This window comes from Gallus gallus, chromosome 34, assembly GCF_016699485.2.
Source record: "Gallus gallus isolate bGalGal1 chromosome 34, bGalGal1.mat.broiler.GRCg7b, whole genome shotgun sequence".
Taxonomy (NCBI): domain Eukaryota; kingdom Metazoa; phylum Chordata; class Aves; order Galliformes; family Phasianidae; genus Gallus; species Gallus gallus.
This window is the reverse complement of record NC_052565.1, coordinates 598,630-621,937: the sequence shown is the minus strand read 5'-3', so window position 1 is coordinate 621,937 and position 23,308 is coordinate 598,630. Positions and strand designations below refer to the sequence as shown.

General features: G+C 55.8%; 1 protein-coding gene across 4 annotated transcripts; it reads left to right on the top strand.

The window, feature by feature from the left end:
* Positions 1–9,252: 9,252 nt before the first annotated feature.
* SLC48A1 (solute carrier family 48 member 1) lies at positions 9,253–22,618 on the top strand. 4 transcript variants are annotated; one of them, XR_006932287.1, is made up of 4 exons: positions 9,253–9,441; positions 17,544–17,711; positions 18,360–18,551; positions 22,144–22,618. XR_006932287.1 is itself a non-coding variant. In NM_001031403.3 (3 exons), exons 1-3 carry the CDS (start codon positions 9,303–9,305, stop codon positions 18,494–18,496), a joined length of 444 nt encoding a protein of 147 aa, NP_001026574.1. In that variant the 5' UTR covers positions 9,253–9,302; the 3' UTR covers positions 18,497–19,762. The 4 variants fall into 4 exon arrangements, 2 of the variants coding, with proteins under 2 accessions (NP_001026574.1, XP_015155733.1); XR_006932286.1 differs by having other exon boundaries at positions 17,541–17,711; NM_001031403.3 differs by lacking the exon at positions 22,144–22,618 and having other exon boundaries at positions 18,360–19,762.
* The last annotated feature ends 690 nt before the right edge of the window (positions 22,619–23,308 follow it).

Genomic DNA, 23,308 nt, shown 5'->3' with positions numbered 1-23,308 from the left:
CTCTTCATCTGAGCGCTGGGTCGTCTGCATCTCTGCCTTCCCACCCCACGTGGCGGCCTGAACACGGGCTGTGCCTGGAGGTGCAGCTCCTCCCGACCCCCACTGAGCTCCCCTACCCCCCAAAAGTCCTCCCTTCCTTTGCAGCAGGAACCATGCCCACCTTTCCCAGGTGCAACATTTCCTGCCCCACACCGTGGGCACAGACTGCAGCAGTGGTGGTGCTTTGTGGGCATCTCTCCATCCATGTGTGCAGCTCCCCATCTATGTATGCATCTCCTCATCCATATATGCATCTCCCCATCTACATGTGCATCTCCTCGTGTGCATCTCTGCCTCCATGTGTGCATCTCCCCATCCATGTGTCCATCTCCTCATGTGCATCTCCCCATCCATGTATGCATCTCCCCATCCATATATGCATCTCTCCATCCATATATACATCTCCCCATCCATGTATGCATCTCCCCATCCATGTATGCATCTCCCCATCCACATGTCCATGTCCTTGTGTGCATCTCCCCAACCATGTATGCATCTCCCCATTCACGTGTGCATCTCCTCATCCATATATACATCTCCCCATCCACATGTGCATCTCCTCATCCATATATACATCCCCCCATCCACGTGTGCATCCCCCCATCCACACACTGCACGCTCTGGCTACAAACCTCCCTTTTGCTCGACTGCTTTTTGACCACTGGCAGCTGGGATCGATTCGGAGCTGCTCCCGCTCTCACGGAGCTGATGCTGTAGTGGAAAGGCTGCTGCTCACAGCCAGGAATCGGCCCCAGTGCTGCATGCAGGGAGGATGCTGGCACAGCTGCTGCAGGGAGGAACCTTTGGAAGGTTCCCCAGCCCGATGGAAGGCTCTGTACTGCTCTGTGCTCTGCACAAGGAGGATCTGCTCACCTCTGACCGGCCCCTGGGTCCTTGCTGACGTGAACCAGAGGTCCCTGTGCTATGCAGGCATGTCCCCGTGCAGATTAGAGAGAATTAAGTGTGTGTGGGGAAGGAGGAAGAGGCGTGAGGAAGGCCAGGAGCCTTCGGGAGAAGCCTCACCCCTCCACTGACCTCTCCCTCTTCCTGCGGCTCATCCCACCTCCCCACAGCCACGGCCCTGGGCTGCCTCACCAGCAGCATTGAGGAGCTCTCCCTGCTGCTCTCCTCCCTCCCTCCCATCCCTCATTCCTGGGAATGGCTCCAGGAACCTCTTGAAACTGTGGCTGTCCCAGCTGTGCTGGTTGGTGGCTCTGTCTGCCCCCCTGGGGGTGCAGCACCTCCAGGAATGAGGGCAAACTGTGCTCAGGTCGGCTCCCAACACCCTGCACCCCACTGTCCCACCTTCGCTGGACCACTAAGAGATGCTCCAGGCTGGGGAATGAGAGCATCCTGCAGCAATGCTGCCCCTGCTGCATCCTTGCAGGACACGGTGACACGGATACAGCAGAGCTCTGGGGGTGCCACCAACCTGATGGCCTCTACGGAGCAGCAGTGACCAGCACTGCCCAAAGCACAGAACCCCAGCACTGTGCACCCAGCAGCCCCGCGTGCATCCAGCATTTGCTTATCCAGCTGCAAATCGAGCGCAGGGATGTCAGAACATTGCAACCCCACTGCTGCCAGCGTAGGGTCACACATCCCCAAAGGCTGCAGCAGCTGCCAGAGCCCGGTGAGCAGCGAGCACTCAGCTCCTGCCTGCCATAAAATGCAAACAGAGCAGCTCCGCTTTATCTAAGCCTTTATCGCTGGATTTAACTTGCTTGCCTTATCAGCACTTGAATAATAATTAATCTCCTGCAGCAGGCGGGCCCGGCCCCGTGGCAATGTGCCTTTCCTGGGATCGGGGTGGTTTGCAGAGGGATGGCCGTGGGTTGGGTCCCACTCGGATCTCAGCACAGCAGCAGTGTGGGATGGGGGCAATCCGCCTCCCAAAGGGTTTTTTTGCTCTGTGTTTCAGGGATGGTTTCGTGGCAAAAGAAAGGAAAGCACGCGTGCAAAAAAGCAACAGCAAAGTCTGCTTTTATGGGCAGTTCAGGGCACAAACTTCTCGCTCCTGCAATATAAACAAGGCCACCACTGAGCCCCTCCATCCACGGGCTCTTTCATTAATCATGCTGGGGATAAAATAGCATCTCAGGAATGCAGTGAGCTGCTCCTGGTGCTCTGTGGGAAAAGCAGTGCTGCGCAGTGCTGGTGGCACATCAGGCTGCTGCTCCTTATAGCTCCAGGGCTGCCCTTTCCCACAGAGCACCAGGCTGTGGGTCCCAGGGGTTGCATCCTGGATTTGCAGAGCCTGACTGCATTGCATGCATCCTTCATCCCTCTGCATCCTGCATCTCTTTGCGCCACGTGCATCCTGCATCCCTTCATCTCTGGGTTCGATTTGCAGATCCCAACTGCACTGCATGCATCTTGCATCCCTCTGCATCCTGCATCCCTTCAGCCCTGGGTTTGATTTGCAGAGCCCACCTGCACCACATGCATCCTGCATCCCTCAGCACCTGCATGCATCCTGCATCCCCCTGCATGCTCCATCCCTCTGCACCATCCTCCAGGCCGAGCATGCAGAGCAGGGATGTGGTGGTGGCAGTGTCCCAAAGGCTGTGCTTGGGAGGTTTTATTTCCCTTGGATGAAAAACCAACTGCTGCTGCTTGCAGTGTGCAAACCTCTGCCCTGCTCCACTCACATGCATGCTCCAGATTTGCTCCAGCTCTTGCTCACCCTGCAAGCACAGATTTCCAGAGCGTGGAGATACCCCAGGGGTGGTGCAGTGCTGAGGGTGATGCACAGTGCAGCAAAGCACCACCTCTGTTATCCAAATCTACACCCACTTCTCATTGCCTTCTCCATTTAGGGATGGTTTCAGGATCTTCTGGTGTGTTTGCATGGAAGAAGCTGAACAAGAAGCAGCTCAGCTCTTTGTATCAGGGCTGGGGATGCCTGCTGGCATGTGGCTGTCAAAGAGACTTCAGCATTTATCACCTCTTTGGCTTAACAGGGTAACAAATTGGTGTTGGAAATATGATTGTGAGGGAAATGGCTCTAAATTACAGCGCTCTGAGCACGCTGCTTTATTCCTCAGCATTGGTGCTTTATGTATTTCTTGTCCTCAAACCATATATTGCTCCTTTTTACCAGCACAGCCTCTCCTAATTTACACCACCGTTACTCGGAGCGATATCACATCCATTCTTATTGCCATTATTATCCCAATGCAGTTCTGTGAGCGCCTCATTGCAACACCTGGCGTTAAATAACCTCCGGATTTAGCCTGCATGATTTGTAATTTAATCAGCATTTTGCTTCCTAATTGGTGCAGAACGAAGCACTGCCCATGAATTAACACAAGCTATGCCTTTTTGCTGGGAGGAAACCATCTATTGGTATCCCTTTCTCATAGGGATTCCTCACAGCCCTTTGCTTACGGTCATGGAGCCTTCCTGATGCTTTGGGATCACTGCAGGGATGCTGCTGCTTGGGGAAGGATCCCGAAGGCAATTGGTGCTCCTTAATTACTGCTTGGGGAGCGTGACGGGTCTTGCCCAGCATTTCCATATCCAGTTTGCTTCTCCTGATTCTTCCTGTAAGGCGATGCCCAGATTTGCATCTCCATAGACATGCAAACGTGTGGATCTGAACCCAGCATGGGCTTCTTACGACCCACCAGGAAACAGTGGTCCTTGCTTTCCTTCCCAGCCAAAATACCCCCAAACCCCCACCGTTATGGGTGGATGAGAGCGGGGAGCTTTCGCTCTGAAAAAGCAAATGAGAAGAAACAGCAGAAAGAACACAGCCTGCATGAGGGCTGCAGCCATGGGGTTGGTTTGACACGAAGGGCTGCAGCATCCTTAGCACCACAATATGGGGATGCTGAGTCCTGGAAGCCAAACTGTGCACCCTGCATCCCTCTTGGGATCCCCATTGGGGCAGCTTTGGGAGGACTGAGTCTGCAGCACCGGGCTCTGCCATGAGCTTTGTGGGAGGAGAAGGGAAAACAATGGTTTTCCCAACGGGCTGCTTTAAGGAAGCCTCGGGAACCCCTCCCTACACCAGGAAGGGCCGGGACCTCCTCATTCCCTTCACTTTTCCTTCTTCCGTGTTTGTGCTCCAATATTCATGGGGTTGAAATCGTTTTCTCCCGGCCGTTCGCGCAGCTGAAACTTTTACATTCCTCTGCAATAGGTTACACATAAAAGCAAACCCTCAAGAGGTGAGTGGGAGAACATCCAGCTCTGCAGACCAGCGGGGCTGCCCTCATCCCGATGGGTTTTCCTCCTTTTGCTCCTGGATTCAGCCCCTGTGCAGCTTTCCCTGTCTGGCATATGGGGAGGAGGAGGAAGGCAATGCTGCCAAGCTCCAGCTGTTGCGGTGACCTCAGCCTTGCAACCTGGTGGTAGGGAAAAGGTCCAAGGTCCAAAGCTCAGCAAGGAGCAGTGCTCAGATGGCTGGAAAAATAATCCCATCGAGGGTTGTTCCAGGGCTAATTGTTGCTATGGGTATTGGCAATGAGTGGGGAAACCCATTTTGTGACAACAGGTGGAAAAACACCACTGGGTTGAGTTGAATTGAGAGGTTGGGATCGTTGGGCTGAGAAGCTGGAGTTTTGGGGTTGATAAGTTGGGGTTTGGGGGTTGAGAAGTTGGGTTTGTTGGGTTGAGAAGTTAGGATCATTGGGTTGAGGAATTGGGTTTGTTGGGTTGAGAAGTTGAGGTTTTTGGGTTGAGAAGTTGAGGTTTTGGGGTTGAGAAGTTGAGCTAAGAAGTTGAGTTTGTTGGGCTGAGGAGTTGGGTTCATTGGGTTGAGGAATTGGGTTTGCTGGGTTAAGAAGTTGAGGTTTTTGGGTTGAGAAGTCGGGTTTTTTGGTTTAAGAAGTTGGGTTCATTGGGTTGAGGAATTGGGTTTGTTGGGCTGAGAAGTTGGGGTTTTGGGGTTGAGAAGTTGGATTCATTGGGCTGAGAAGTTGGGTTTGTTGGATTGAGGAGTTGGGTTCACTGGGTTGAGGAATTGAGTTTGTTGGGTTGAGAAGTCGGGGTTTTGGGGTTGAAAAGTTGGGGTTTTGGGGTTGAGAAGTTGGGTTTGTTGGGTTAAGAAGTTGGGTTTGTTGAATTTGTTGGGTTGAGGACATGGGTTCATTGGGTTAAAGAGTTGAGGTCATTGGCTTGAGAAGTACACCCAATGCCAAACGTGAGGAATATCTGTGTTGGCATCACAGGCTGCTCTCCTTGCTCAAAATGAGAAGTTCTGCCCTAAATTGGGCCCTAAACCCCCGGCTGCTCCCATCCATCACCTGTGTGATGAGCCCACAGGACTCAGCTCCTATCGCACCCCGTGAGAGCAGAGATCTCCTACGTGTGGGATGTGAATCATGCCCTGAAACGTGACCCAGGGCGGCCACAGGGAAATGCTGAGCACGGGGCGGCTGCTCAGGCTCAGTCTCGTTGTGTCTGCTCAGTGAATCTTTAATTAGCCTATGCAAATCCCAGCAGCCTCTAATTGTCCTAATCGCAAGGCTGCTCTCGCTTCCGATGTTTTGGTGGCTGCTTTCTCTTCTGCTGGGCTGAGGATGCTCCAAACTCATCTCACATCCTGAGATGGGAAAGGTCATTCCTCCCCACACCTCTCTCCTCCATTTGGTGGCTCCTATCCCAAAAAGGTCCTAACCCAAAAAGGCCCAAAAAAGCCAAGCCCACCTGTAAGCCACATGGCCCTCTTGTGTCAGGACAGACAGAGCTGTGGACCAAGGTGATGCTGAATGGGGACAGCAGGAGACACATCTCCCACTGAGCATCCCAATGGATGCAGCACTTGTGCAGTGGTTGCATCGGCCTTAATACATCCGGGCAAGGAAGGGGGATCACGGGGTGCACACTCAGCTGCCATTAACAGGAGATTGGGGGTTTGTTGCTCCGTGGATGGTGCTTGGATCCTGTTTGCTTAGGGGATGGTTCTCGGACCCCATTTGCTTAGGGGTGCTGTTTGCAGCAGCGCTGCCTTTCCGTGAGGATCAGCACATTTTTTGACTGCAAAGCACTCAAAAAGCACCGACCCGAAGCAGACTCCTCCAGCATGGGGGTGCAGCTCATGCCAGCACCCAGCCCTGCCTTCGTGGTTCTGGCAGGGGATCAGGGTGAGATCTCTCCTTGGGCTCAGTTCCCCTGAGCTGGCGGAGATCTTTGCCTGGGGATGAGGTGACTCACAGCCTGCAGTGCCCAATGCCTCCCACCGCTGCCCGGACACGCACGGCTGCATGCAGCAGTGATGTCAGCCTCTATGGGATGCAGATCACAGACAGCATCATCTCATCCCCATCAAAGGGACACACGTTGTTCCCTCCTTCCCTGGGTAGAAAGCTAATTCTGTGCGGTGGTTCTGCTCCTGAGTCCTGCCGTGCATCAGATCTCGGACCCACACCTTTCAGCCACGCACCCGTCCTGGTGGATCCCTTTGAAGCCTTCAGCTTTGGCAGTGAGCTCCACGCTTTCCCCGCTTCGTGCTGGAGGCAGCTGGATGAACACCCAGCCCCACTCCCGTCCTCATGCAAAGCTTCCTTATCTTTGTTTTGGATCTGCTGCTGTCTCAGGCATGAAACCACATTTTCCTGCCCTGCTGCTAAGCGTTGTCTGCTTTCCCACCTCAGGACCCCCATGAAATCCCACTGCCCAGAATCCAGCCCCCTCCCTTTGGGCTCTCCATCACTTGTAGGTGTAAGGTGACGCCCTGCATGTGCACTTCTGCCTCCCGATGCTCTCCCGGTGGGTGGTTATCGCATGGCAATGGGTTTCTGCAGAAGCCAACGTGCTCTGAGTCCTCAAGGCCACGTTATCCACGTGTCCCCCTCCGAGGCAGTGTGCTCAGCACTTATGTGAGTCACCGTCCCACTGTTTCCTATGGAAACAACCCAAGGCCTCCCAGACCCATCTACACGACGACCCGGTTCAACGTTGCTCGCTCACGAGCAGCAGACGTTCCCATCCCTGATGGGATCCTGCACATTCTGATGGGGTTCTGCGACGTCTCTTTGCTTCCTCCCCCAGGTGCCTTTGGGGTGAGGATGTGGAAATGGTCCCCGCTGGATCATTTGCACACCAGACGTGTGTGAGCAGTCAGAGGGAACGGCGGTGGAGCTGATCTTATCTGTTCTGACACAGGGATGGCTGCCTGGCATTTGCTGACACCACTCCTTGCTGTTCCAGGTGCACGCAGGCAGCACCTGAATTCCTGTGACTGCTGGAGAAGGTGCCAGAAAAGGTGGGGTTGTTTCTTTTTTTTTTTTTTGTGCAGCTTTCAGGGCTTTCTGAGTGAAAAAGGACACCCCAAAGCCGTCACATCCACCACATCCACAGCACGTCAGGCAGATCTCTGCTGCTCCATCCCAAGGCTTTGCTTCACGTCCCCCAAGGGCTGCACCCATCCCTGGGCATTGGGATGGAGCTCAGCGCTGCTGACCCCGAGTAGGTGTGGGGCTGTCCGTGCACCACAGGTCTCATTTCTCAGAGTCCCCACTTTTCCAGCTCTTCAGCCAAGAATTCGTTAAGGCTTCACGTGTTGGCCACGCTTCATCAATGTCTGCTGTGCTTTCTGGTGCCCTGATGGAGCCAAAAGCTCAACCACATCCATCAGCCCCACTGAACCTCTATAGGGAGGACGGGGAGGTCCGGATGGAGATAAGTGACAGTGGTGGCCCTCGGGGGTCAGTGCTGGGACTGACACCGTTCAATATCTCCATCAATGACGTGGGAAGTGGGACAGCCCCCCAGTGCTCTGAATGGGAAGGATATGGGTTCGATGGGTGGACCAAGGGCTAAATAGCAAAGATATGGGTTCGATGGGTGGACCAAGGTCATACCCAGAGCGTGGTGTGACCAATGGGTCAGTGGATGGAGGTTGGTGACGGTGGTGTCCCTCAGGGTGGGTATAATGGGGCCGACCACCCTTAATGTCTTCATCATCGACTCTTGACAGTGGGATCAGTGCACCCTCAGCCATTTCTGGGCGACACCAAGCTGTGTGGTGTGGTGACATGCCTGGGGATGGGATGCCACCCCAAGAGGACCTCTCACTGTGAGCAGCGGCAGCAGAAGATGCTTTGGGTGCAAAAAGAAGGGCTGAGGGAATGGGATTTGTCCGACCCCAAGAGGAGAACGGCTTTTCTGACCCCCCTGGGGACACTTTGGGGGCAACAGCCATAGGGGGAGGACAAAGGCAGAGGGATGGAAGGGTTCGGAGGGGTTCCCATTGCATCGATGGAGAAACCCCACTCCGGGTAGTGCTCCTTGGAGGGGTGCAGGGAAGGGGAGGTGACGTTTGGGTGTCTCAGCACAGAAGGGAAAGGGGCTGCTGCCACCTAGAGCAGGGACCGCTCTGCCTGCAGCCCGCACGCAGCTCGGGGATAGGATTGAGCAGCGCAGGGCCGTACCCGTGTGTCCCCTCCCGCTGTCACCTCCCCATTGTCCCCAACCCCCCCCGGTGTCATCGTGTCCCTCAGCCACACGTGGCCCCATAGGGACATCTCCCTGCATCCCCTTGCCTCCCGTTTCCTCCCATGTCCCCACATCCCCTTTGTCCCACGTCCCCCCACGACCCCATATCCCCACAGCTGCCATATTCCCTGTGCCCCCACACCCTCACAGCCCCCATGTCCGTCTTTCTGTCCCAGTGTCCCCTGTGTCCCCGACCCCTCCATGTCCCCTACACACCCCCACGTCCCAGCACCCTGCACATCCCCTGTTCCCATATCTCCCTCACGTCCTCACATCCCCCTATCCCCCATTGTCCCCTCTGCCCCCCGCACTCCCGTGTCTCCACAACCCCCACTGTGCCCCCTGTAACCCTCATATTCCCTTCACGTCCCCATGGCCCCATGTCCCCTTTGTCCCCTACACCCCCCCATCTCCCCATCACCCCCTGTGACCCCAATCTCCCCCTCAGGTCCCCACATCCCCCATGTCCCTACACCCCCCCAGTGCCCTCAAGCCCTCTGCCACATCTCCTATACCCCCTCATGTTCCACGACCCCCACGTCCCCTCATCTCCCTCCATCCTCCACGTCCCCCACGTCCTCTATGCCCTCCGTGACCCCACGCTCCCTACGCCCCCTGCGACCCCTACACCCCCCACGTGTACCCCACGCCCCCACGTTCCCAATCCACCCCTTCAGTCCTCCGGGCCGCAAGGGGGCGCGCAGCAGGGGGGGGGAGGGGGGGGCGGTACAATAGGCGGACCAATGGGCGTGCCGGTGGGCGGGGCCTGTCGGATCGGTGGGCGGGGCCTCGGGCGGTGGCGGCGGCGCAGCGCTCCGATGGCGGTGAGCCGTGCGCTCGCTCTGCGCTTGGCCTACGCGGCCGCCGGAGCCCTTATGGGCTTCTCGGCCTTCTTCACCTGGAGCCTGGCGCCCGCATTCCGCCAGCCCGCCACGGCCGCAGCCGGGGGGCTCTCGGGTACGCTGGGATGGCGGCTGGGGGGGTGGCCGGGGTGGACTGTGTCAGGTGACCCCCCCCCCCCGAGGTGATTCCCCCCTGAGGTGACCCACTCTGAGGTAACCTCCCTTGAGGTGACCCCCCCCGAGGTGAACTCCCCCTGAGGTGATCCTCCTCTGAGGTGACCCGCCCCCCCCCCCGACGTGAACCCACCTCCTGAGGTGACCCCCCCCCCCCCCATGTGAACCCCCTTGAGGTGAACCCAGAGCTGGGAGCTGGCAGCATCCCCCAGGCCTGGCTTTGTGCCCCCCCCCCCATTGCCCACAGGCCTTGGAGCACCCCCAAAACGCCTTGGGTAAACTCCTGCCCTGCACATCTCTGCTCCCCCCAGTGCTGGGGGGCACAGTGGGGGGCGAAGGGGGGGGTGTTTGCCTTAAATCTGAATGGGAAAGGGGGGCAAAGCTGGGGCTGGTGGCTTGGGGAGAGCGAGGCTGCAGGGTAGAGCTGTAGGTGGGATGGGGGGATGGGGACAGGTGGGTTTTGGGGCGCACGGTGGTGTTTTGGGTGCTCTCCACAGCTTCTCATGCTATTGAGGGAGTGGCTTTGGCCACTTTGGGGTTGCAGTGTTCAGGCTGTGCTTGCAGCTGGGAATGCCAGGGGTCACGCTGTCTGCGTGTGTGTGGGGTGAGCCCCAAGTGCCAGCCAGCTTTGTTAACCAGAGGTGGATTTTACTGCAGGCTTAACGTTGGCTTTGCTAGGGAAATTCAGGTCTGGAAAGCAGCGTTCACGCGTGCTCCGTATTTTCAGGGGAGGAAAAGGAAAGTGCCATCCTCGTGAGGTTTGTACCCACGGGGAACATCTGGGCAGGTGCTCTGACACAGGCATGTGAGCTGCTTGTCATACAGGGCTCAAGCTGTAAGGTGCACACTGAAACCACAGAGATTTGGTGGCCCAAAACAGATCTTCGTTAGTGATTGGGTTGGAGGAGATCGTAGTCCTGCCTCACTTTGTTAGCTGAGCAGCTCAGGACTCTTATGGGGCTGAATGCAAGTGAGCACCTGGAGGAAGAGCACAAAGTGAAGTGAAACTTTGTGATGAGCAGTGCCAGCTCTGCCCTGTGCGTCTCAGGATGCCTCCTGCTGCCCGGTTGGCTGCAGTGCATGCAGTTGTTCTGCATTTGCCATTCAGTTCTCTCAGCTTCTTCACCCCCTTCTTCCAAAAAAGCTTTAATTCCAGCTGGAATTGGAGTTAAGCTGAGTGATCCCAATGTGCTTATCGTGCTTTACTCGGTGGTGTAGGGAAGGCTGGAGTGTTGTAGGGCCCAGGCAATGCACAGGGAAATAAGTAATGTTCTACGCTGCTTGTACACACTGTCTTTGTGTTCACAGAGGGATTTCTGGAGGCTGTGTTCTAGAAAGAAGCTGGTGAGAAAGCAGAGAGAGAAAGCATCCTGTGCTGGTGGTGCTGGAGTCACTTAGATTATTATCTGCTGGGAGGAGGAGGTTTGTGTGCTGATTAGTTACCGGGTAATTCAAGCTAGTTAAGGTAATGCTGGGTCAAGGTAAGCAAAAAGTGAGATAAAAAGCAAGTGGTCATCTGCTAGTTTGCACTCTGTGTACACTCAGACGTCTGTGAAATGTCCATAGGGAGTCTCAGTGGGATCTCAAAGCCTGAGAAACACATTAAGGAAAGTCAGAAAGGCTCTCAGTGTGTTCTGCTGTTATGACAAAGCTGTTTGAGGAGGTTCCTTTCCTCTTACGTTCTTGGCTGCTTTTTCCTGCCCTTCTGCATCACGTTTTGCCTCCTGGTGTTTCAGGAGGTGGAATTCTCCCCAGATGATTGCAGTGAGATTTCAGCTTTACGTTCCCACTCCCTGTTCTTGTGCAGCATTCTGTCTCACCAGCAAGGCAGGGGCCAGGAAGGAATGGGAGCAACCACGCATGCATGGAAAGGACCTTTGACACCTTTGAAGTCCAGCTGTGCCCTCAGCTCCCTGCTCACCATCACAGCAGTCCCACTCACTGCACAGCAGAGCAAAGTGGGCAGCCGTGTGGTTGCGGAGGAGCAAACTTTACAAAAAGGAAGGCCTGTGTTTCATTCTTCTTTCCATCTGAAGCTGAAGTAAGATTGCTCTGAGGAAGAGTCACGGTGTGTGGGAGGTGGTGCACGTTGTGGTTGGGCATGATGGGCACTTAGGTGAGCATGGAGTCCACTTGGGTTGCTTCTGGTGCACCTTTTGATCGCCGTGCATTGACTTAGATGTGTTTGTGCTGGCAGAGGATGGCAGGAAAGGAAGTGGGTGAGCTGCTGAAACTTCCTGCAGTGTAGACATAGCAGAGTTCACTGCAGGCACTGCTTGGTGCCCTGCATGCTGTGCAGGGCAGTGCAGGTGGGATGGCGGCCTCTCGCCCATCTGTGGGGCACAGCTCAAGCACTGGTGTGGGGAGAGCAGAGAGCAGTGCTGGAGCTGTGCCTGCTGCCCTCTGTGGGCCCACTCCTTCCAAACACACCTTTGCTTTTGGGCCCTTTTCTGCTGTTGCTCAGATCTGAGCACTGTGGTGTGAGCTCCGGTCTCACTATTATGTATGTGGGGGGGAGAAGATGGCTCCATGCTGTTGTGATTGGCAGCTTTGCAGAAGTTCCTAATTGCTGTAGTTCTCATTAAGCTGAGACTTTGCCTACCAACCTTTGCCATGACTCTACTCAGACACACTCCTCTGGTTTCAACTGTCTTCCTGGTTCTCTTCTGTGCTTGTTTTCTCTTTCTGTGTGCTTGCAGGCTGCAGAAAGTTTTCCTGACGTGCTGTTGGTTCATTGGGGGTGTTCTTTTCTGGGATGTCTCTGCATGCTCCCCTTCTTCCTTACTGTCTTCTCTGCTTTAATCTTTCCATTTAAGTTCAATTACCTCTCTGCTGTGAAGCCAGCAGCACGCAATTTAAGATGCTGAGCAGCCACCTTTCCAGTCTTTCCGGTTGCCTTTCATAATAAACAACAACCCCCCACCCCTTCCACACACAGCACTGAGTAACATCAGCTCCTCGATCTTCGCAGAGCAATCTCAGGACCTGGAGAGTGATCCCAGAGTTCATGCTGGCCGTCTCAGTGCTCTGCTGTTCCATTCTGAGCCCCTCAAGGAGGCTTTATGGGCTGTTTCCAAGCTGCTCGGTTATTTCTGGCCAAGCAGAGAGCTTGTGCTTTGAGAATGCAATGTGGAGCAGATAGCAAAGCGGATGCAAGGAGGATGCATGTACAGAAAGCACTGCAGTTGTGGAGCAGAGCGTGGTCAGGTGGTGGGATTCGTACACAGAGTGCTGCACGTTGTTGAGTTCTGCCTCGTGGTTCTTCTGTTCCTTCACCTTAAATGGAGGGCAGCACGCTGAGGGGAGCACGGGGAAGCCCTGGGTTGTGCTGGGTGCTGAGGGGAGAGCTGGGTCCCTCCAGGTGCTGCTGAAGGGCTGGAAAATGTGATGTTGGCTTCGTCTGAAATGCCCTTTTTCACACCGTGTGCCCATGCAGCGCCGTCTGCTTTCCTCCAGACAGAAATAAATCGTAAAGCACATGCCCGTGGGGAGGGTTGGCCAAATGAAAGCCAGTTGGCACTCAGATACTCCATAGACTCCTCTCCTTTGAGAGCTGCTGGCCTAAAATATTTCACTGTTGATCCTCAGCTATTTTGGCAGAAGAGCCGGGCAGGGAAAACCCATTTTTAACCTCTGACGCTGCACTCGCTTGGCTGGGACCCCGGGAAGAAACATTTCACCCTTTCTGGGAACCAAGCAGAGGAGGCAAAGCTTTCCCAGCACAGAAAGGACAGAAGGAACGCGTGGTGGTGAAGCATGGGCTCCTTTTGGGGTGGGTGCTGCTCACACTGAGCGCACAAAGGAGGTCTGTGCAGATGCAAAGTGACAGAGGGCTCTGCGAGCACTGCAGGCGTTCCCATTGCTCACCATAGGCTTCATGTTTTCCAGGGCCATTCAGGCACTCTTTAATGTGTGCTTTGTTTTGTTTTTGTTTTCCTTTGCTTGTTTTTCTCGTCCTTTGCCGTCAGCTGCCGCCGCCAGCGCGTGTTTCGAGCCCCAGGAAGAGGAAGGCTGGCTGCAGAGCAGCTCCCCTGTGTGTGCACATGCTTCTCCTTGGCCTCACGCCGTTGTTGTTTTGTCCCTGGGATCCACAACACCCATCCGTGCTGTACACGGCGTCCTGGCAGGCTGCAGCGTGCTCTGAGCTCAGGGCAGCAGCTGCACTGCTGCTCACTGCCAGCAGCACTGCTTGCCTCACCAGCAGCAGTGGGGAAGCCTCTTTGTAGGATCACGGGATGGTTGGGTTGGAAGGGACTTCAAGGATCACGAAGCTCCAACCCCCCACTACAGGCAGGGCCACCAACCTCCCCATTTCAGACCAGCCCAGGCTGCCCAGGGCCCCATCCAACCCGGCCTTCAACACCTCCAGGGATGGACGGGGCATCCGCAGCCTCTCTGGGCAGCTGTTCAGCACCTCCCCACTCTCATAGTAAAGAACTTCCCCCTGGCATCCAACCTCAATCTGCCCTCCTTCAACTTAAAACCGTTCCCCCTCGTCCTGCTGTTATCTCCCTGCTCAAAGAGTTGCCTCCCCTCCTGTTTGGAGGCTCCCTGTAGGTCCTGGAAGGCTGCAATGAGGTCACCCCGCAGCCTTCTCTTCTCCAGGCTGAACAAGCCCAGCTCCCTCAGCCTGTCTTTGTAGGAGAGGTGCTGCAGCCCTCTGAGCATCTTCATGGCCTCCTCTGGACCCTCTCCAACAGCTCCCTGTCTTTCTTGTATTGGAGGCCCCAGACCTGGACACAGTACTGCAGATGTGGCCTCACGAGGGCAGAGGAGAGAGGGCCAATCCCCTCCCTGTCCCTTCTGGCCACCCCTCTGCTGATGGAGCCCAGGATCCCATTTGCTTTCCGAGCTGTAAGAGCACACAGCTGCCTCATGGTCAGTGTTTCACCCACCGGGACCCTCAGGTCCTTCTCTGCAGGGCTGCTCTGAAGGTCTGCTCCTCCCAGTCTGTATATATGCAGTGTTGATGCACGTCAGCATTGTCCTGGGCCGGGCTGCAGGCTGGGGTCGGTCCAGCTGCGAATTTGCCTTTTTAGAGCTGCTTTAAACTCCTTCCAAGTGCACTGCAGGTGCACTCCTGGATTTGAAGTACCAATTAAAAGCATTGTCAGAACTCCTGCTAACCACCAGTAAAGCAAACAACCACCCGTCCCCGTTGTCTCAGATGTACCGGTGGTTGTTGGACCATTTCCTTTTCCTGGAGCTTTGTGTGCTCTGAGCAATGAGTTTCTCATTCTGTTACCCTTCACTGTTTGTTCCACGTCGGAAATCCCTCCATTGTGTTTTATTCAGCAGCTCTCATTGCAGACACGGAGCGTGGGGCGAATCCACCCAGACCAGCACTGCTCTGAAAGGCTGCAGAGCTTCTGATGTTATTTCCAGCTGGTGCTGCAATGGGAGCTGGTGAGCAGCACTGCTTCTCCACGGCTGCAGGTGCTGCTTTTCCCTCTGCATGAATGCAGAGTGCAGTTCTGCTGGAGAGCAGAGGTGCAGGTCTGGAGGAGGAGCAGATGTGGGGGAGATCGAGGTGAGCAGGAGAAGCTGAATGCGCTGCAGGCCAAATGTTGCACGCCTCAAATGACCAAGCTTTGATTTCCTATTCCAGCAAAAAGCATTCAGAGAGGCGCTTTCTGAAGTGGCACAGCTGAAGGAGTGAGCTGTAATGCTACAGGTTGGGTTAAACACGCAGGCTTTTTGCTCTGGGGCTTTCCCAAAGCAGAGCCCAGCTCTCTTTCCTCCTGCCCGCCTCTCCCTGTGCCGGTGCAGATGCTGATTCAGACATCTCTGTGTGCTCATTTACCTTTTTGGAACACTTTTCTGCCATTTTGGAGAAGAAAATAGAGGGGAGGAGGTGGGGGGGAAGGAAAGACAGCTCGTGCTCTGCCAGCTCCATTGCTTCACTGAAGGATCTGAGTCCCCCTGGAGCACAGGGGACAGGCGGGCATCACATGGCTGGAGCTGAATGAGTCTCCTTCCCCTCCGTTTCACGTGGTGATGGGCTTTTTGCTGGCTGAGCTCTGGGTGAAAGGATTCCCTGTTCTTAAGGGCCTCATGACCCAGCTCTGCATGCCGTGATGCTGTCAGCAAGGCTTCTCTTCTTCAGGAAAGTGCTTGCTGTGGGGCTGGGGGATCAGCTGAGCTTCCTTCCCAGGGCTGTGTCAGGCGTTGGGCCGGGCTCAGGCCTGCTGACAGCTCACGTGCTGCCTCTTCTTACTGCCTCTTCTTACTGCACTGCTTTCGGAGCACTGACTCAGCAGTTCAGCTGAATTCTGCTGACTCATCTGAAAGCCTGCAGGGAAGCTGCTCGTTTTGCCAACTGCAAAGCCAGAGCTCCCTTCCCATCAGCAGCTTCAAGGCATTGCAAAGCTGAGGGCTACCAGGAGGAGCTGAAGCTTTTGCTTTCGCTGTCACGGGTTTTATCTTCTGCAGGTTGGCCTTTATCTCCCCAAGCCACCTGCCTGCCTGTTGGGTTTTCTATGGCTCATCCAGGACCCCAAAAAGACAAAAACCACCTCCAGGTTTCCGTGCTCAGAGCTGCCTTTGTGTAGGTTCAGCTTCGTTAGAGATCAGAAAGGCTGCAAGCAATGGGCTGCAAAGCAAACCCAACAGAGTGCTGCTGCTGGCAGCGCCGCTCAGCTGCCATCCTCCCCACTGTTGTTTTGCTCTGTGCCACAAAGCACTCTTTGAAGCCTGGAGAAGCTCTGCGTGTCGTGACCGTATCCAGTGACAGACAGCAGGAGGTGTGTTCTGCAGGCTGGGATTGGAGCAGCGCTGTTGTCCTGTTGGTTTCTCATCCCTCTGCTGTTCCTTAACACGGGACGTGGAAATGAAGGAGGGCTACAAAGCAGCAGTGGAGGTTCGGATGGCAGCAGTGCCAGATGGAGGCACTCCGTTCTGGAGGTGCTCCACGTCGGTGCTGTGGCTCCAAGGCAGTGATGTGAGGTTTGCTCGCACTGCTGTGACTTCAGCAGAGGGAAATGCTGTGCTGGGGAGCAGCACACAGCCCAGATCTGAGGGCTGGAGGGGCCTGAAGTGTCTTCTTCCTCTGCTCGGCTTTTCATCTCCTATTTCTTCCCTTCTGACAACGAAATGTGGTGATGGAAAGGACACCCAAGCCCAGGAAGTGCCTTTTGCTGCTCTTTGACTGATCTTTTCATCCATAAATAAACAAGAGCTGACTCTGCGTGCTCAGCTATGGCTCTGGTTGTGTAATCCAGACCCAGAAGTGCCGAGCTGGATTTAATCCACTTTAAACACTGGATGAGAGAGCTTTGCCCCAAGTGGGAGCCGGACGCACACTGATAGCAGCTGGGAGCTGCAATCTGCACCCCTTCACTTCCAGAAACCCCATCACAAACGTCCCCGTCGTTTGAAAATAGGTCCGATTTAACGTCAGCCTTGTGGGTTTGGGTTTCTTTTTCCTGGGAGCTCATGTGTGGAAGAATTGGGTCACGCATTTAAAGCAGCTGCTGTCTGTCAGAGCACTTGAGTACGGCTTGGAAAAGCAGAGATTTCTGCTCAGCTACCCGAAAGCACAGATAGTGATGGAGCGAGCGGTGAGGCTGGTGGTGGTCGGCTGCCCCCCGAGTTAAACTTGCCCATTAAAACCGGGCCATGTGTTTCCTCACATCAGCAGTTGTGGTCCTCACCTTGTGGCAACCCTTTGCCTTCAGTGCCTGGGAAGTGTTTGTCCTGCAAACCAAGGGCTGTGCAGCAAATGGGGCGTGCTGGCAGCAGCTGATGGGGCAGAGCGGTGGCATGGGTGTCAATGGGTGTCACCGGTGCCAGGAGGAGGGCTGCTTGGTGGGGCTGGGGGGCAGGGAACAGCCACGCTGCTCCATCCCCACCTCAAAGTCTCCTTCCTGTGGGGCTCCCGGAGCACAGCAGCAATGGGAGCTGTTATCTCGGGGTCACTCGAAGCGTTGGGGGGGGGATCTGTGGCAGTGTGAGGTGGAGGTGGTCCTGCTGTGTTTGTTCATGGCCTCGGTGCTGCAGTGTGCTGCGTGCTGTACTGACTGCCCTTGCTGTCTGGTCAAGCAGGTGTTCTGGCGCTCTGGGCCCTAATCACGCATGTGATGTATGTGCAGGATTACTGGAGGACCTGGTTAAAAGGGCTGAGGTTCTTCCTCTTCATCGGGATCCTCTTCTCAGCTCTCTCCGTGGTGGGATTCTGCACATTCCTCGTCCTGGCCATCACCCAGCATCAGTGTGAGTACTTGGGCTGCAGGAGCCAGCGGGTTGGAGCTGCCAGCAGTGCTGGGAGCGCTGAGTTTGGGTCTGGAGGAGCAGAGAGCAGAGCTGGGAGGTGTTGGGGGCTTCCGGGGAGGGGCTGCAGGAATGCCATTGCATTTCAGTCTCCTGCTGCTCTGCACTGATGGCACGAGGGCAGTTCTGTTCTCTGATGGGCCCCACTGCATTGGGGCAGTGCCCATCTTCCTGTATTGCACATCTGCGTTGTCAGACCTCGTCATGCAGCCCACGTCTTCCAGTTTGATCTCCTGTAGAAACCAGAAATGTACTTAACATGTATGACAAATAAGGGGAGTGCTCTTAAACGCTGCTTCTTCAGCACTCGTAAAGCAGGTGGGTGAGGGTTTGGAAACCTCACTGCATATCAGCAGGGTGAAAATGAGCTTAGTCAGCATATGAAGCTTCCTGCTGTGAATGTAATGCTGTCACAGGAGAGCTCGTGTAACGACTCCCAGTACCTGCTGGGCAACAGATGAAAGGCTGGGTGGGTTTTGGGGGGGGTTTGAGGGCCGTGTTGTTGCGTGTGCTTTTGTTTGGGGCTGAGGTGGATTCGGACTGTGTGAGGGATAAATAGGATTTGGAAATAAGTCCCTTTTTCTCTCCCAGCCCTGACTGATCCCAGAAGCTACTACCTGTCGTGTGTCTGGAGCTTCATCTCCTTGAAATGGGCCTTCCTGCTCAGCCTCTACGCCTACCGGTACAGGAATGAGTTTGCAGACATCAGTATCCTCAGTGACTTCTGACGCTGGGACTTTGCTCCTGTCTGAAGGTGCTGGATGTCTGAGCTGCCCCCCAGTGGTACGTGCAAGAAGCATGCAGGAGGCAGGGAAGGAAGCCACCCAGTGCTGCTTGGTTTGTCTGTCTGCAGTAGGGGTTTTTCCTAATTGCTTTTACTCAACCATTTAAAGTTTGGCTAACGCTGTCAATCTGTTCCTTCTGTCACTTCCCTGTGTCTGGCAGGGAGCTGAAAGGCTCCATCTGCTCACAGGCAGCAGGCCTGCATCCACGCCCCCGTTGCCCTGAGGTCCTTGGGGTTCGTGTGGGTCGGAAGCCCCCAGGGTGGGGGGCTGTGGGTTAATGCCTTGAGGATGCAGCCCCCGAGGGAGGGAGCTGCCAGCTCGCTTCAGGTGTGTGTAGCAAAGAGCCCTGCTGTGTGCAAGCCAGCTCCTTGCACTGCTCTGCCCCATGGAGAGAAAGGGAAGGGAGCCCCTGGGTACCCCCAGCACCCCACATCTTCCAGGATTTTCTGCAGTGTGGGACAGCTGGCCCAGCTGAGATCAAGGAACATCTTTGGCTCAGTGTGCACAGCAGAGCAGCAGGCAGCTCTGCCAGGGGGGCAGCTGGGAGTCACTAAAGCCAAACATCACTAAAGCCAGACGAAGTCCACGTGTGTGGAACACACTTAAGGAGCTTTAAGGCTCAGGCTTTTAAATACGACGCCCTCCCTTCCTGCTGGCAGCACTGGCAGGAGGTGCAGTGGTGATCCCTACCCACAGCTGTGCCACCCACTGTGGAGTCTGCAAGTGCTTTTCCATAGGTTGTCCTAACCCACCTCACACCTTGGTTTGCTGCCTGGGTGCTGTTCCCAGCTCTGGAAACTGCTGATGGTCCCTTCCCATCACCGACTGAAATCACAGCAGGGGCACAGACCCAAAACCCCCATCGGCTTTTTCCCCCCGGAGGATTTTAAACTTTATTTTTGTGATGGTAGATTCGCCCACAGGCAGCTCACTGAGCCTGACCCCACTTTTCTCCCTGGCATCTTTTAGCTCCGGACTTTCTACTCGCGTCTCAGCTTTTTAAAAGATGGTGTATGATAATATATAATATATTTTTACATTGTTTGTGCTTTGGTTGCACGCTCGGTGTAAGACCTGGTCCTGCAGCGGGATGGTAATTCACAGCAGAGCTCATTTGTGTGTATCCCAGCATCTCCTTGTACTAAACCACACTGTAACTCCTATGTGATGCCACAGCAAGAGCAGAAATACAGTCTCTTTCTCACCAAACCAGTGCCTGTCAGTCACTGCTCCATGAAGTTATTAAATCCCATCTCCCTCCCTCGGTGCCAGAGTGGAAGGAGCATCGCTATGGGGGAAGGACTGGGGTTGGTTGTATGACACCCTCAGTGCTTTGGGGGCGATGTGGGGCCGCAGTAGGGGGAGGCAGCATTCACCTCCTGTGATAAATGACCTCACCGTCGTCCCATGCAGAGATGCTGAGTGTTTTTCCTTTCTGGGACTCCCAGGTTTGGGTTTTGCTGTCCGACAGCCCCGGCCTCCATCAGCCCTCTTGCAGTCTCAGAGGGTTTGGGGTTAAGCCATTGAGAAGACGGAGCCTCTGAAGACTCTTTGAGGGATTTCAGGGGTATTTGGCTGCTGGGAGAGCTCAGTGCCAGTCTAGGAAGGGAGGGGAGTGGTGGGTATGGTCTGAAAAGCCCCCCAGGATAGCGAGGAGTGGAGAATTCCTGCACCCATAGTGGAGATTCCCAAACCTCTGCCTACCTCTGGGTGCAGCAGATTTCCTTCTGGGCTTTGGGATGGAAGGGGAAGGGGAAGGGGAAGGGGAAGGGGAAGGGAAGGGAAGGGAAGGGAAGGGAAGGGAAGGGAAGGGAAGGGAAGGGAAGGGAAGGGAAGGGAAGGGAAGGGAAGGGAAGGGAAGGGAAGGGAAGGGAAGGGAAGGGAAGGGAAGGGAAGGGAAGGGAAGGGAAGGGAAGGGAAGGGAAGGGAAGGGAAGGGAAGGGAAGGGAAGGGAAGGGAAGGGAAGGGAAGGGAAGGGAAGGGAAAAGAGGGGAGGGGAGGGGAGGGGAAGGATAAGGGGAAGGGAAGGGAGGGGAGGGGAAGGATAAGGGGAAGGGGAAAGGGAAAAGGAAGGGGAAAGGGAAAGGGGAAGGGAAAAGGAAAGGGGAAGGGAAGGGAAAGGGGAAGGGAAAGGGAAAAAGGGAAAGGGCAAGGGGAAGGGAAAGGGAAAGGGAAAGGGAAAGGGAAAGGGAAAGGGAAAGGGAAAGGGAAAGGGAAAGGGAAGGGATCGTGTTCTCCCAACCTGATGAAGCAGGAGGGCCGGCACCCATGGGTGCAGGGTGGGCAGCGGCCGGCGGGGGGCAGCAGCGAGCTGCCATGGGGTGAGCGGAGGGCGCATCAGGGAGGGACCGAACTGGGTGCCCCCCCCCAACAGCGGGGTCCTTCAGCACCAGCACGTCCCAGCCAAGCCCACCCTGAGCCGTCTCCCACCTGACAGACCCACCCTCCTGCAAGCTGAAGGCTGCAGAGGTCCTCGATGGGGTGGTGGGATGCACCAGGAGGGCTTTATTTCAGGAGCTGGGAGCTGCTGTGCGCTGAGAGGTCCCTCCTGGCACCGCTTCCACTTTGCTCTCACGGAAATCCCAGCTGGTTTTGTTCTCTCCAGCGATGGGGATGCGATGATGTGATGGGGCTGACAGATGGTGACAGTGCTGGAGACCCTCTGGGGCCCCATCCCCTGTAGGGCTGGGGGTACGGCAGGGCCAGCCGGAGGGACGCTCGGGGACGTTGGTGCCCACTGGGGTCGTTTTACCCACCAGGCAGTGCCAGTGCTGCTCCCAGCCGTGGGCACAGCATCACCGCGTGACCCACGGCCCTTTCTGGTCCCGATGGCTGCACTCTGTGGGTCTGTGGCCAAAGCATCCTGCAGGGGCTGAGGGCAGGGAGGTGACGTCCCTTCTCATTTCGGGATCAGAGTCCCCCGGGCCATACCCTGCCCTGTGCTATGGGATGGGTTTTGCAGCTCGTTGGCTCCAGATGTCACCAAAACGAGGGCAGAGCCCCCTTGGTTGCCCCTCTCAGGACAGGGAAAACCTTCTCCTCTACGGGGCAGGGACACAACCCCTCCCCTAAACCAAACATCAGCACCCGAAGGTTGGACCCATCCGTCGGGCGCTGGGATTGGAGGGGAGCAGAGCTTCGTGTGGCTCTGAAGGGCAGACACAAACCCACCACCCTGCACGAGTCTCCTTCCTCAGTGCACACCCACCTTTCCCACCCAACAAGGATGGATGGTTTCACTCCATCCCCCCCCCCATCCCCCCCATCCCCCCCTTCACCTCGCAGGATGTGCTGCAGCCCTTTGCATTTATTGGCCCTTTGGCCACGCTTCAGGAATGGGGCAGCATCTGCTGAGCTTGGCACGTGCTTTGGGGCTGCAGAGGAGTTCTGGTGCAGCACAGAGAGTGCCACAAAGCACAGCCCCACGGGGCATCGGCCTCCAGCACCTTCTGATCCCCATCTCTGGGGTCTCAGCACCTTCACAGCTGGAGTGAGGAGGGTCCAGGGGGGGATCCCCCCCTTCTGCCCGAGCAGCGCTCGCAGGCGTTCAAAGCAACGTTGACGAAAACAACAGATTTTTTGCGTTTTAGCAATCTGCTTCCAAGATGTGGGGAGGGCGGAAGCGGCGTTTCAAAGGCTCTGAGCACCACAGCCCTGCTGGAGCTGCAGGATCCGACCCTCAGAGAGGTGCTCTGGGAGGAGGAGGAGGAGGAGGAGGAGGAGGAAGAGGAGGAAGATGCGCCTTCTGCCCAGGGAAATGCCACCCGCTGTGCTCTGTGTCCATCCAACCTGCTTGGCTTTCCTCTACATGGGCTCTGAGGTTGTCCTTAGGGGTGTCCATGCTCCAGGGCACGGGGTGCTGTGCAGTTGGGTCAGGGGGCTCTGCAGATCCGCTGTGCTGTGCCGTGCTGTGCCAATTGCTCCCGATGCCCGCTGTGCTGTGAGCGCTCCCCCCAACCTCACATCGGGACCCGCGAGCAGGGAGCCAACCCAGCACGTATTTGCTCTTTGCTTACTGGCTGTTGCTTGTAAGAGTAAAAATAAAGGAATAATTAAAAAAGAAAATCCCCCAAATGCCGTTCTCATAACGCAGCATCCCCATCGGAGCAAGGGGAGCTGGATGCCACCGGGGAGGGGTGGGGCTGATGGGGAGGATGGGGTTGGATGGGGTTGGATGGGGATGTGGTTTGATGGGGTGGATGAGGGTGGGGATGATGGTGAATGGGGTGGATGGGGATGCTGTTTGGTGGGGTGGATGGGGATGCTGTTGGATGGGGTGGATGGGCATAGGGATACATTTGGATGGGTTTGGATGCAGATTAGGGTGCTGGACCCAAGGACTCAAAGCCTGGCCAAGTTCTTCAGCTCGTCACCTTCATGGCTCACTGGTGATGGCTCTCCATGGGCTGTTCAGCCCCAGGTTGAGCCTCTGTGCATTGGGGCCATGCAGGTTACCCTCTCCCTTGGCTATGTACCAGAGAAAGGCTTCAGACGAGGTTTGGGGGCACTGAGCTGAGCACCAAATCCCACCGTGCCAAAGGGATCCGTGGTCCTGCGGCTCTCAGAGCCAAAAGGCAGAGAGGGGTGGTGGTAAAAGTCAGCAGTGGGATTAAAAGTCCCCAACGGGGCACATTTAGTGCTGGGATAAGAAAAGCACAGACAGAGCTGGGAGGCAGCCACGGTCCTATGGGGGGGAGGGGGGGCTGAACATCACACGCAGAACTGGGAATGGTTATTTTTAGGACATCTTTAGGT